Source organism: Schistocerca americana, chromosome X (assembly GCF_021461395.2).
Source record: "Schistocerca americana isolate TAMUIC-IGC-003095 chromosome X, iqSchAmer2.1, whole genome shotgun sequence".
NCBI lineage: Eukaryota > Metazoa > Arthropoda > Insecta > Orthoptera > Acrididae > Schistocerca > Schistocerca americana.
The window spans coordinates 169,663,533-169,676,572 of record NC_060130.1 but is presented as its reverse complement, the minus strand read 5'-3'; the positions used below and the strand labels follow the sequence as shown (position 1 = coordinate 169,676,572).

The window sequence follows — 13,040 nt, the reverse complement described above, 5'->3', positions numbered from 1 at the left end:
AAGCAACCTGAAAAATTCGCGCCATGTATGGGGATAATTCCACTGGATAGAGCACGGCAAGAAAATGGTTTTTTCGTTTTAAGGAGAATCATTTTGACATTAGTGACTCTCCGTGTTCAGGAAGACCTTCGGCGTTTAATGAAAATCGTTTAAAAGCATCAGTCCACAATGATCCATGTGTAAATTCAACGGCGCTTCCAGACGTAGTGAAATGGTGCAAACAGTCTGACCAAAGGCGCATAGACGTGGGTATTGCTTATCACAAAGTGCAGAACCGGCACCGTGCAAAATCGATCTTTCCGGTAAGCTGAAAGACCATTTGGGAAGGAAAGATATTTTGCAAACAATGAAGATGTTCATATAGCGGTTCTCTAATCACTCCATGACCAAACGAGCCGACTTGTATCGATAGAGAACTGAGCGCTTGGTAGAACGTTCCAACCGTTATTTATAGAGACGAGGCGAGTATGTTGAAAAATACTGCCATCTATATGTGTAGCGCAGTATTCAATAAAAGTTAGACTACTTGCCATTAAAATTGCTACACCACGAAGAAGACGTGCTACAGACGCAAAATTTAACCGACAGGAAGAAGATGCTCTGTTATGGAAATGATTAGCTTTTCAGAGCATTCACACAAGGTTGGCGCCGGTGGCGACACCTACAACGTGCTGACATGAGGAAAGTTTCCGACCGATTTCTCATACACAAACAGCAGTTGACCGGCGTTGCCTGGTGAAACCTTGTTGTGATTCCTCATGTAAGGAGGATAAATGCGTACCATGACGTTTCCGACCTTGATAAAGGTCGGATTGTAGCCTATCACGATTGCGGTTTATCGTATCGCTACATTTCTGCTCGCGTTGGTCGAGATCCAATGACTGTTAGCAGGCTATGGAATCGGTGGGTTCAGGAGGGTAATACCGAACGCCGTGCTGGATCCCAATGGCCTTGTATCACTAGCAGTCGAGATGACAGGTATCTTATCCGCAGGGCTGTAACGTATCGTGCAGCCACGTCTCGATCCTCGAGTCAACAGATGGGGACGTTTGCAAGACAACAACCATCTGCACGAACAGTTCGCCGACGTTTGCAGCAGCATGGACTATCAGCTCGGAGACCATGGCTGCGGTTACCCTTGACGCTGCATCACAGACAGGAGCGCCTGCGATGGTGTACTCAACGACGAACCTGGGTGCACGAATGGCAAAACGTCATTTTTTCGGATGAATCCAGGTTCTGTTTACAGCATCATGATGGTCGCGTCCGTGTTTGGCGACATCGCGGTGAACGCTCATTGGAAGCGTGTATTCGTCATCGCCATACTGGCGTATCACCCGACGTGATGGTGTGGGGTGCCATTGGTTACATGTCACGGTCACTTCTCGTTTCCACTGACGACGGCACTCTGAACAGTGGACGTTACATTTCAGATGTGTTACGACCCGTGGCTCTAACCTTCATTCGATCCCTGCGAAACCCTACATTTGAGCAGGATAATGCACGACCGAATGTTGCAGGTCCTGTACGGGCCTTTCTGGATACATAAAATGTTCGACTGCTGCCCTGGCCAGCACATTCTCCAGATAGCTCACCAATTGAAAACGTCTGGTCAATGGTGACCGAGCAACTGGCTCGTCACAATACGCCAGTCACTACTCTTGATGAACTGTGGTATCGTGTTGAAGCTGCATGGGCAGCTGTACCAGTACACGTCATCCAAGCTCTGTTTGACTCAATGCCCAGGCGTGTCAAGGCCGTTATTACGGCCAGAGGTGGTTGTTCTGGGTACTGATTTCTCAGGATTTATGCACCCAAATTGCGTGAAAATGTAATGACATGTCAGTTCTAGCATATTATATTTGTCCAATGAATACCCGTTTATCATCTGCATTTCTTCTTGGTGTAGCAATTTTAATGGCCACTAGTGTACTTGGTTTGTCGTAATAATGTGTAACTTACTTTTTAAGTTTCCCCGTATTTAGGCCACATTCTCACCGTGTCCGTATTAGACTTAAACTTTCTGAGCATCATTCAAATATGAGGCTATTTTGTTTAGGAGGAAAAACGTGTAACACTGGAACTTTTACAGAAAGTGTGGATAGAGGAAGATACCTGGCAGCCGGTCTCGACGTTGGCGTACATGCCCGGCGCGAAGGGCACGTTGCCGCAGTGGAAGCTGGTGGGTGGCACCGAGTGGTAGATGGGGTAGTCGACGCCGGGCACGCCGGGGATCTTGCTGAAGTCCTGCTGCTGCTCGCGCTCGCTCGAGCGCTGCTTCAGCACGTACCCAGCCACCGGCACCACCTGCGCGGGCGCGCCCACCAGCACGCCGCGCTTCTGCAACACCACACACGCCGCTCTGACTCACATCTCTACTTACGTCTGCATTTACATTGTGCACCACCTGAGAAGGGAGGAAGATTAGTGTTTATCGTCCCATCGACAACGAGGTCATTAGAGATAGAGCACATGCTCAGATTAAGGCTAAGGAAATCGGTCTTGCCATTTCAGAGCAACCATCGCGGCATTTGCCTTGAACGATTGACGAAAGGCACAGAAAAGCTAAAGCTATGAAACTTCCTGGCAGATTGAAACTGTGTGCCGGACCGAGACTCGAAATCGGGACCTTTGCCTTTTGCGGGCAAGCGCTCTACCGACTGAGCTACCTGAACACGACTGACACTCCATCCTCACAGCTTTAATTCCGCCAGTATCTCGTCTCCAACCTTCCAAATTTCACTGAATCTCTCCTGCGAACCCTGCAGAACTAGCACTCGTGGAAGAAAGGATATTGCAGAGACATGGCTTTGCCACAGCCTGGGGAATGTTTCCAGAATGAAATTTTCACTCTGCAGCGGAGTGTGCGCTAGTAATAAAACTTCCTGGCAGATTAAAACTGTGTGCCGGACCGAGACTCGAAATCGGGACCTTTGACTTTCGAGGGCAAGTGCTCTACCAACTGAGCTACCCGGAATTAAAGCTGTGAAGACGGGGCGTGAGTCGTGCTGGGGCAGCCCAGTTGGTAGAGCACTTGCTTGCGAGAGGCAAAGGTCCCGAGTTCGAGTCTCAGTCCGGCACACAGTTTTAATCTTCCAGGAAGTTTCATATCAGCGCACACTCCGCTGCAGAGTGAAAATTTCACTGTGGAAGATAAAGCTAGGTTTCCAGACATGGATTTGAACCGTCGTCCTCTCAAATGCGAGTCCAATAAGCTGATCATTGCGCCAGCTCGCTCAATACCACATAAGAGAGAGGACCATATGCAGTGCAAAACGCTTTGGGCCCTTATTTGCAATCAATCAATGATTCTGGATCACAACTAGATCAACGCTACTATTATCCATTTCACAACATCTTAACATTTATGTTGTGCTGGCGTAAGCGGGCGCCAGCACCCTGTGTGGCATAGAGGTTGCAAGAAGACTGATAGAGGCCAACGACAGACTCTAAAGAAACGCGCCGCCAACGCCCTCTCGGCCGCCAGTATTTGCATCACTGCCGCGGACCGGAGGGCCAGTCTGTCGCACCGAGTGAGTTCGAGTCTGTCATCTGGGGGGCCCCGAGTCGGAGCAGCAGGCTCAGCCTGTAGCTCAGAATCAGGCAGCACATAGCGATCAGAATAGTGTACATAGTGGACTTTCTACTTCACCAGCAGTGAGGATAACATGGACTACTACAGAGAGCTTTTACCACAATGACTATCTTGAGTTAAATAATTTTCTATTCTTATGAATAAAGAACCCAATTAATATGTGCATGCAGTTTGTGTTATAGGAAGAGGATACCGGGCACCGAACAACATCCTCTCCTTGCTCTCTTGGTACAAGCCTACAGAGACAACGAGACGAAATAAAACATACTCAACATTTACAGTACGCAAAGAATCGGCAACTTCTCATAATAAACGTCTAATAAAATTATTGCCTATGTTTCACTGACTGGGCAACGGCCTTGCCGCAGTGGCTACACCGGTTCCCGTGAGATCACCGAAATTAAGCGCTGTCGGGCGTGGTCGGCACTTGGATGGGTGACCATCCAGGCCGCCATGCGCTGTTGCCATTTTTCGGGGTGCACTCAGCCTCGTGATGCCAGTTGAGGAGCTACTCTACCGAATAGTAGCGGCTTCGGCCAAGAATACCATCATAACGACCGGGAGAGCAGTGTGCTGACCCCAAGCCCCTCCCATCCGCATCCTCCACTGAGGATGAGACGGCGCTCGGATGGTCCCGGTAGGCCACTCGTGGCCTGAAGACGGAGTGCTTTTTTTTATGTTTCACTGACTGAAATGAAATTGTCACCCCTTTAAAACCTTGGCCGAACACTACAAAACTGATACTTCAGTATTTATATGCCCGTGGGGTATCTGAATTAAAATTCCATTATGCGCTCTTATTTTCAGTACACAAGAAGTCATTTCTACAGATGAAGAATGTTGGGAGTACATGACGACCGTCGAGTGTGTCTAACGTTACTGAAACTTTTCAGCATGCCGAGCGGGCATGCACATGCAGCTTATCGCCATGTTTCTGACTTTCAGAAACGTCGATTCACTGGAATGAAGACACTGTAGAAATAATACCAACTAGAGTTGTGCTTTACCATAACCATGGTTTGGTAGTTTTGGTACACGTGATAACTAAAGTAGGAAACGGTGGGATTACCGGTAATGTTGGCAGCATTGGTACAGAAAGAAACATAAAAAAATGTGTAAGAGAGAAACTGGGAGCCAACGAATTCTCTTTGTCTTTTTTGTTTGTTTGGTTGCTTGTTTTGCACACAATTAGAACTACGCATAAGTCAGCGTTAGTCCATTGTGTATTTTATATCTTTACAGATTATAAATTTCATTTTATCAGTAGTAAAAATTATTTGATAGCATAACTTCCACCTTTTACGTAAACAAAGCAATTACTTTTCATGCAAGTACAATTTACATGCACAAACACAAAAAATATATAGAATTATTGTTCTTACTTTGTACTTAGTAGAATGTTCTTCGTCGTGATCAAAGGCAAGAGTTTTCTGTTATTACTGATAAGTGTGAAAGTTGTTTGTAAATAACAGATGTTCTATTTAAGTTGGACGAAGTATTGAAGCGATGTTTGATATATTTTTGTTTGGTGTTTTCTTTTTTTATTATTTTACCTTTTTGTTGAGGAAATTGCGCTTTCTAGTGCTATATGAAAAATCTGTATATTTTTCTTTATTTGTGGCACAGCGTCCCTCTATATCCGTTATAAATCAACAATTTTCGAATAAAACCTGACAATTTCAATTTTGCTATAAATACCGTTTACTTTTAAGTAATAGGCAAGAGGATAAATGTGTTGAGCAAAGATGTTCCATGTGTTACCTGGCCCTTTATATATCCTCAGTCAGTTTCTAGACGTTTCACCCCTTCCGGATTTTAGGGGACTCGAATATGACACTGATAGTTTACTTAAAGAAAGCGATCATTATGATGTAACGCTCAATAGGTATGCAGCACACCTAATGCACTTGTAACGCGAGTACGACCTTAATTGACCAAAGCTACTAACAAAACTACCATTGTCTATGTTTACTTATGATATCTTCGGTAGTTTTATAACTATAATACCGACAGATCACACAAGCAGTTGGCTACAGTCCATGACTGCAGAAAGAATGGTGACGAGGTGAACTAAAGACGGCCGACTGGCAACATTTGTAGGCATGGGTGCTTCCTGAAGAACTACACAAGAGAAGGTCATAGGATTGTTCGAATTGCTCCAACGAATGGAAAAGGGTTACTGGAATGTGGACTGAGATCTAGAGCACCCACGCGTCTTTTACGGCTGACACCATATCACAAACAACTGCGTCCTGTAGAGTTAGCTGTAGAGTCAACAGAGACATTGGGTGGTATTCTGTGGTGTTCAGTCATGAATCTCACCTCGGTTTGTGGCGGTCAAAAAAAATGGTTCAAATGGCTCTGAGCACTATGGGACTTAACATCGGAGGTCATCAGTCCAAAAATGGTTCAAATGGCTCTGAGCACTATGGGACTTAACAGCTAAGGTCATCAGTCCCCTAGAACTTAGAACTACTTAAACCTAACTAACCTAAGGACATCACAAATATCTATGCCCGAGGCAGGATTCGAACCTGCGACCGTAGCGGTCGCGCGGTTCCAGACTGAAGCGCCTTAGTACCGCTCGGTCACTCGGGCCTGCTGTGGCGGTCAGGTTGACATCAATGTGTCAGCTGGCGACCAGGTGAAAAGTCATAGGAAGCAGCTATTCTTGAGGTCCATACCTCTCCAAATCCTGGAGTCATGATGTGGGATGCTAATGCAAAAGACAACATGACTGATCTGGTAGTTGTTGAAGGGACACTGAATGCTCGCCAGTATAGGGCAAGAGTAATAAAGCCCGTTGTCGTACCCTTCATGACCAAGGTACCAAATGGTATATTCTAGCAGGATAAATGAAGACACCAAAGCACAGTTCACATCATAAACGACTTCATGAATGCGCGGAATGTTGACTGGCCTCCCCTGTCCACTGATTTGCCACTCGTACAGCATGTCTGGGATGGTATGGGAAGACATACAATTTCACAGCAGGATTGAGCAAACAGTCTTCATGAAATGACACAGTACGTGTTTCAGACATGCAAGGAACTCCTCAAAATAACGTTGGAAGGATCTTTGTTTCCGTGCCACATGGATTACAACAGTGTATTCATACTCGTGTTGGTAACACTCCACGATGATGTTGATGATGAACATCATTTGCGAATGAAATGAACGTTTAATCACGTAATACACGTTATGTGATGAACATCTCCATAAAGTTTGATAAATATCTCAATAAAGTTTGATAAATACCGTACTGGTGCTTCATGGTGTAACACTTTGTATTTCCGGCAGTGTATGCTGTATATGATTTCGATGTTGTACAGTTGTGTGACAAATATGGAAAAGTGCCAGGCAATATGTGACTGGTAACTATAATCTATATTATCATGGCCAGGAGGCTCGATAAGAAGTCAGAACAGGAAGTGTCTTCAGACATGCCTATAAAACAGAAGGATTTCCTTGACTTCTGACATAGCTCTAATAAACCTCACACTGAGAACGCGTTGCATTCGATTTGCAATCTTATGTTTTCAATGCTCCATCCCTTATGGAAAGCTGTTACGGAAATGCTATATCCCTACATCGCCAGTGATAATGAATGCATAACGTTTCACTCGAGGAAAATCGAAAATTCATGGGACTGTATCTTGAAACGGCTTCGTAATTTTTGAGGTGGAGCCAATTAAGAGTTATTTGCCGGTTAAGCCCTAATGTACGGACTATTACTGGAAATAAGCTGGGAACAACCATCAATTCGAGAGTACAACGTAATGGTCTACGTTTCACACCACGTTAACCGCAGTTCTGCGCAACAGTGGGCGTTATGAATTGCTGCTCCCCTTCATTTAACTAATGTTTCATAAGTCGCACTGAAAATACTACTGGAGTGCGCTATGTTGTTCACACACTCTAAGCCAACGGTTGAGTGAATAGATTAAACTTCACGCATTCGAAAGGGTGGAAAACAGATAGTCGAGCAGAAGATCGCTTTTTTCAAAATTCTTCTGCAGCTTCGTATTCTAGTAAACGAAATCCCACTGTGTTTCCGTTTCTCATGTTGAGAACCTTCGAAACATAAATCTTATATTGTATCTATGCCAGCTATTTTAAGTGTATTGTGTAGGATGTTGCTAGATTTTCGCTGAAAATGCCTTAAAATATCAAAGGCTAATCTCTATTACAGCAGTGGAAGAGTATGTGGACCGTTAGTAGAGGAAGAGACGCCGAGCGTGTAATGTGAGACGTGAATACTTAATATTTTGTGTGTAACTTAGTGCAGCACGTTGTTAGACTTTAGTTACCTGCGTACAAACGTAGATATTACAAGAGCCTTCATAAATTACTAACGCTTTTCCAATCGTTAGATGAGAGAAAATGAAATACATAATTTTACATGTTTGTTCCTGTATTGGACGTAAATGTAGTCTTCTGGATAACGTTTACTATTCACACACGCACGAAGCCGATTTCATACGGACGTTCAGCTCGTGTGCACGGGACGTTTTCGAAACACACACTATGTTACGGGTTATGTCAGTAACCAACCACTTGTTTTAATCAATACTGAAACAAAAATATATGTCGTGTATTTATTCAAATGTTCGACTACCATGATATTTTCGTCTAATAAGTCTATTGTATTCGTCACTGTACTTTTCTTCACTCACTCTCGTGGCTAAGTTCTCTAACACGTGGCAGTGATGTTGCACTGCACTCTGACACAGCTGCTTCAGATCCTTCTGACGAGCGGAAAATAGTGTAGCCACTAGAATTTGGTCGGTAAGGACAGATAAGCCAGCATTCAGATGTTCAACATTGCGCGGTGCTCCACAGTAATTGTTTCAGTTCTAAATTATTGCCCAGAGTCTCATGGAGCGATGGTGTGTGACACTGTCCATGGTGGTTTGTCCGTCCACACTCAGCCAAAGTGATTACGTCATCCATCGACGAAGTGTAGAAAATTACTATTAATAGCGCTGTGGAGTCATGTTAATGTGTTTCTCCTCATATGAAAATAACGAGAATACCAGGACAAAAAATGTACTTTCGAGTTATGCCCCGCAGTCTATACATATTTCAAATTTTGAATAAATAGAACTTTGCGCTTTTGATTAGAACATGTGCGCCAGAATGTCTTTAAAAAAGATTCCAACAAAGTTGTTCTGGATTCATCTTCACTCTAGCGTCTATCCTGTTTCGTGGAACAATGGAGAGCATAGTTCCATTTGCTGATGCGTTGGCCGACCATCACGAGTTACTCACTTCTTGCGGAGTCCTGTACCTGTACCTGGCGTGAACATGTGCGAAAATCCCCATTAATGTACGAGTACAAAATAAATGCTCAGTCAAAAAAATGGTTCAAATGGCTCTGAGCACTATGGCACTTAACATCTGAGGTCATTAGTCCCCTAGAACTTAGAACTACTTAAACCTAACTAACCTAAGGACATCACACACATCCATGCCCAAGGCAGGATTCGAACCTGCGACCGTAGCGGTCACGCGGTTGCAGACTGAAGCGCCTAGAACCGCTCGGACACACTGGTCGCCAATGCTCAGTCTTTGGAAGCGGTAACATCCGTCAAGTGTCTGGGTGTGACTATTCGAAATGATCTCAAATGGAATGATGAGATTACACAAGTAACGGGTAAGGCGAACTCTAGATTGCGGTTTATTGGTAGAATCCTGAAGTGTTGCAGACCTTCAACAAAGGAAATAGATTACAATACTTTAGTTCGTCCAGTCATAGAGTATTGTTCGACTGTATGGGACCCTTACCAGTTGGGTCTAATTCAAGAGATTGAGAAGGTCCAAAGAAGAGCGGCAAGATTCGTGACTGGTACATTTAGCCATCGCGAAAGGGTTAAAAATCTCATAGAAAGTTTGTAGTGGGACACACTTGCAGATAGACGGCGCGCTAAACGGAAGGGGCTGCTCGCTAAATTTCGAATTCCGATCTTCACCGCTGATGAAGAGCATATATTAGTACCACCAACTTTCAAATCGGGCAATCATCACCATTCAAAGATAAGGGAAATTAGAGCGCGTACTGAGGCGTTCAGACAGTCTTTTTTCTCTCGCGCGATCCGCGAATAGAACAGAGGGGGGAAAATATGACTTTGGCGCGAATTGTGCCCTCCGCCACACACCGCTTGGTGGCTAGCGGAGTATATATGTAGATGTAGAATGAGGGAATAACCTTAAAGTCAGCAACAGGGACCGGGGACTCCACAAAAAGCTATATATTGTGTTATTAGTGCGTTCAGTATTCCAAGAAACCAATTATCCTACGCCATTAATCTATGGAAAATTTGGAAATTTGTAGTAAGGTCTTATGGGACCAAACTGCAGAGGTCATCGGTCCCTAAGCTTACACACTACTTATTCTAACTTGAACTAACTTACGCTAAGGACGACACACACACACATGCTAGGGGGAAGACTCGGAAGACTCGAACGTCCGACGGGGGGAGCCGCGCGGAACGTGACAAGACGACCTAGACCCGGCGGCTACCCCACGCGGACCATCTATCTTTGTTAGTGGTCATACGGAGAGATATTCAATTACCGCCGTAGCCACTGCCGCTGATTTCAGTAGTCTCATACAGCTTATCACGCAACAGTGTCACTGTAACCTACATTGGAGACTAAAGTGGACGACATCATATACCTGAGTTCGATACACGCTTTTCTATGAGTTGTTGACATTTTATAAAGGGGAGTCAAATGAAAATGGGACAGATGGGAAAAATGGAAGTAAACTGTTTATTATGTCAAAAATAATCGCCGTAACTTAATACATTTATCCCACTGTGAAACAAGACGATCGGTGCCTTCATGAAAAAATGTCTGTGGTTGTCTATGATACCATCATTCCACCCACCTGAGCACCTCTTCATCCCAAGCAAATCGACTGCCACGAATGGCGATTTGAAAAAATAAACAATGTACTTTATTTCTAACTGACTCGTCTTCATTTGGCTGCCAATACAATTCTTTACGTGTTGTGAATTTAAAGTATAAATAGTGAGCCAGTCTACCATTCGTCTAAATGAATGTGAAAATCCAGACGGTGTGTCAGACTAAAGGTCACTACTGCGACGGGGGGACTCCAGTACCCATCCCAAGAATGCACGTACTGGTTTACTTTACCCGGTTAGGTCAAACGCTCAAGGTAGTTAATTCATTTACCGAATAAGGTACTGGCTATCCTTCCCACACGAACAGACGGAGGCAATCGGCTCTAGTCTTCCTGTAAATGCACTGCAGCATCTGAAAGTGGCAACGCATGACGAGATGGGGATAGCGAGCTTCGAATTTAGAGTGTAGATATAAAAACTATTTCAGTATTAATGTGATTGCTCATATGTTTCTACAAAAATAACTTCTTAACTTTTGCAGTGAATGAAGGAACAACACTACACCCAGAAAACTACAAGTACCGAAAGGTGAACAGTCAAATTATATTCTTCAAACACTATATAATTATGGAATGAAATTAGTTCGTACAATCGGGATAGATTCTTCGGCTAATTCTAACGTTTGTGTTTAATTCATACGGGACTAACCACAGTGCTGTCAGTGGTAAGTTGTTGATCGTGTACATCAAACTATATGGCACAATACCTCACTATCAGAAGAACAAAAATGAACAAGCACACTGCTGCTGTACGTTTTCTATGAACTCACGTCGTCGAAACAACAGTGGGTTACAGCTACAGGCCATAGACTGTCATTCAACAGTGTTCAATGCTACATCATTGAAACAGGCGTATCTGTCATCCAAAATTACTTCTAACATTATGTTTGACCGCTAACCAATCTATTTGTGGTGACGCTATTGGTATACTCACACGACACAAAATAAACGAGACTGCTCTCAATGGAAACGAACTGCATATCACAGAAGCAAAACCTGCAACCATCAACACCTTTCGATGAACGATTTATTTCGTCGTAACTAGTTTCGGCCCTGAGCCCATCGTCAGACGGCAGCGAGGATTTTTTGTACGACATCTACATTATTACATTATTTTTGTCTTATAATGTAACAGAACATATGCGACTGCAGTCAGAATTTGAGATCAAGACTGGCGTTAAAAAGGGAGATGGATTGTCACCATTGTTGTTCACTATAGCACTGGACGAAGTGATCAGGCAGTGGAGAGCAATAAACGAGGAAATGGGAATACCAAAGACCCATATGGGGTACAAAAAGGACAACAGGGCTCAAGTGGACTGCCTATCCGAGGAAATCAGACTCAAAAGGGCAAGGTTTGCTGGACATGTAGTTAGGATGAGTATGGACAGAATGACGAAGAGAGTGTGGGAACCAACAGGGAGGACAAGGGGAAAGGCAGGAACCAAGTGGGTTGTTGAACTTCGGAAGGACTGGTTTGAATTGGGGATCAAGGTCGAAGGAAAGGCAAATTGGAGGAACAAATATACACCGACCAATATGCCGGAGATCAATGACAGAGAAGAATACAGGAAAAGATTAGAGTGTCACCAGTGGAGCCAACAGGAGAAACGGACACTGAAGATCTCGGAAGAAGAGCGGGGGAGAAGAAGAGAAAGAATGAAGAGGTTCTGGGAGAAGAAGAGGAGAATGCAGTCCACGAAGGGGCTACCCGTGGTCCTAAAGAGGCCGTAACGCAAGAAAGAGAAGAAGAAGATTGCAGTCTTTCTCGGCGTATTCCAGTGATGAATTCTTCTCGGGTTATCAGCCAAGTGGTGGCCTCGTCTTGTCGCAACGTTTCGATGAGTTTCGTACCCATCATCTTCTGGCGAAGACGCCACCACTCGGCTGATAACCCGAGAAGAATTTATCAATGTAACAGAATATTTATAATTTTATTATTCGCAAAAGCGTTTACCCTGTATAAATAAACACTTTACATTTTCCTTACTTGAGGAAACGTTTTTCTTTGTTCGCTACAGTGCATTACAGCATAGAGGTCTGCATCATTGTAATGTAGAATACTAAACATGAGCTTGACTGAAGACAAGATGGTGGTCACATGTGTTTACGGGGCCCACGATAAAGACAGGCCGTGGTGTGTATGTCAATGGACATGACACTGCAGGTCTTAAGAGTACCAGCAGCTGTCTCCGGCGTGGAGCGAGTACTATTTCAGACGAGTGGCCCTTACACGGAGCAGAACATTTGCGAAGTGTGGCCGACAGACCGACTAATGTGACGTCACGAGTTCGTTGCAGGGTCCGTATATCTCACTGGCGCCGTGTGTTCAGATCTGACGTCACGTGTTCTTACGATCTGACTGGTTGTACAAAACAACAAGATGTCGCAGTAATGGCATACTTCTACAGCTATGATGTATATTATTGCTAATACTCTTTTTCTTAGTCTAGATTGTAATGGACGCTATACAATTACCTTTTGTAAAGTAATGGCACTACAAAATGAAATTTTTCA

General features: G+C 44.1%; 1 protein-coding gene and 1 pseudogene across 1 annotated transcript in view; one reads left to right on the top strand and one right to left on the bottom strand.

The window, feature by feature from the left end:
• Window positions 1-13,040, bottom strand: part of LOC124555889 — a 110,051-nt gene that overhangs the window by 22,747 nt on the left and 74,264 nt on the right. The window contains exon 3 of the mRNA XM_047129949.1: window positions 2,116-2,340. Within this exon, the coding sequence (XP_046985905.1) occupies window positions 2,116-2,340 (225 nt within the window). The remainder of the gene's footprint in view (window positions 1-2,115; window positions 2,341-13,040) is intronic.
• LOC124557611 lies at window positions 3,945-4,062 on the top strand (annotated as a pseudogene).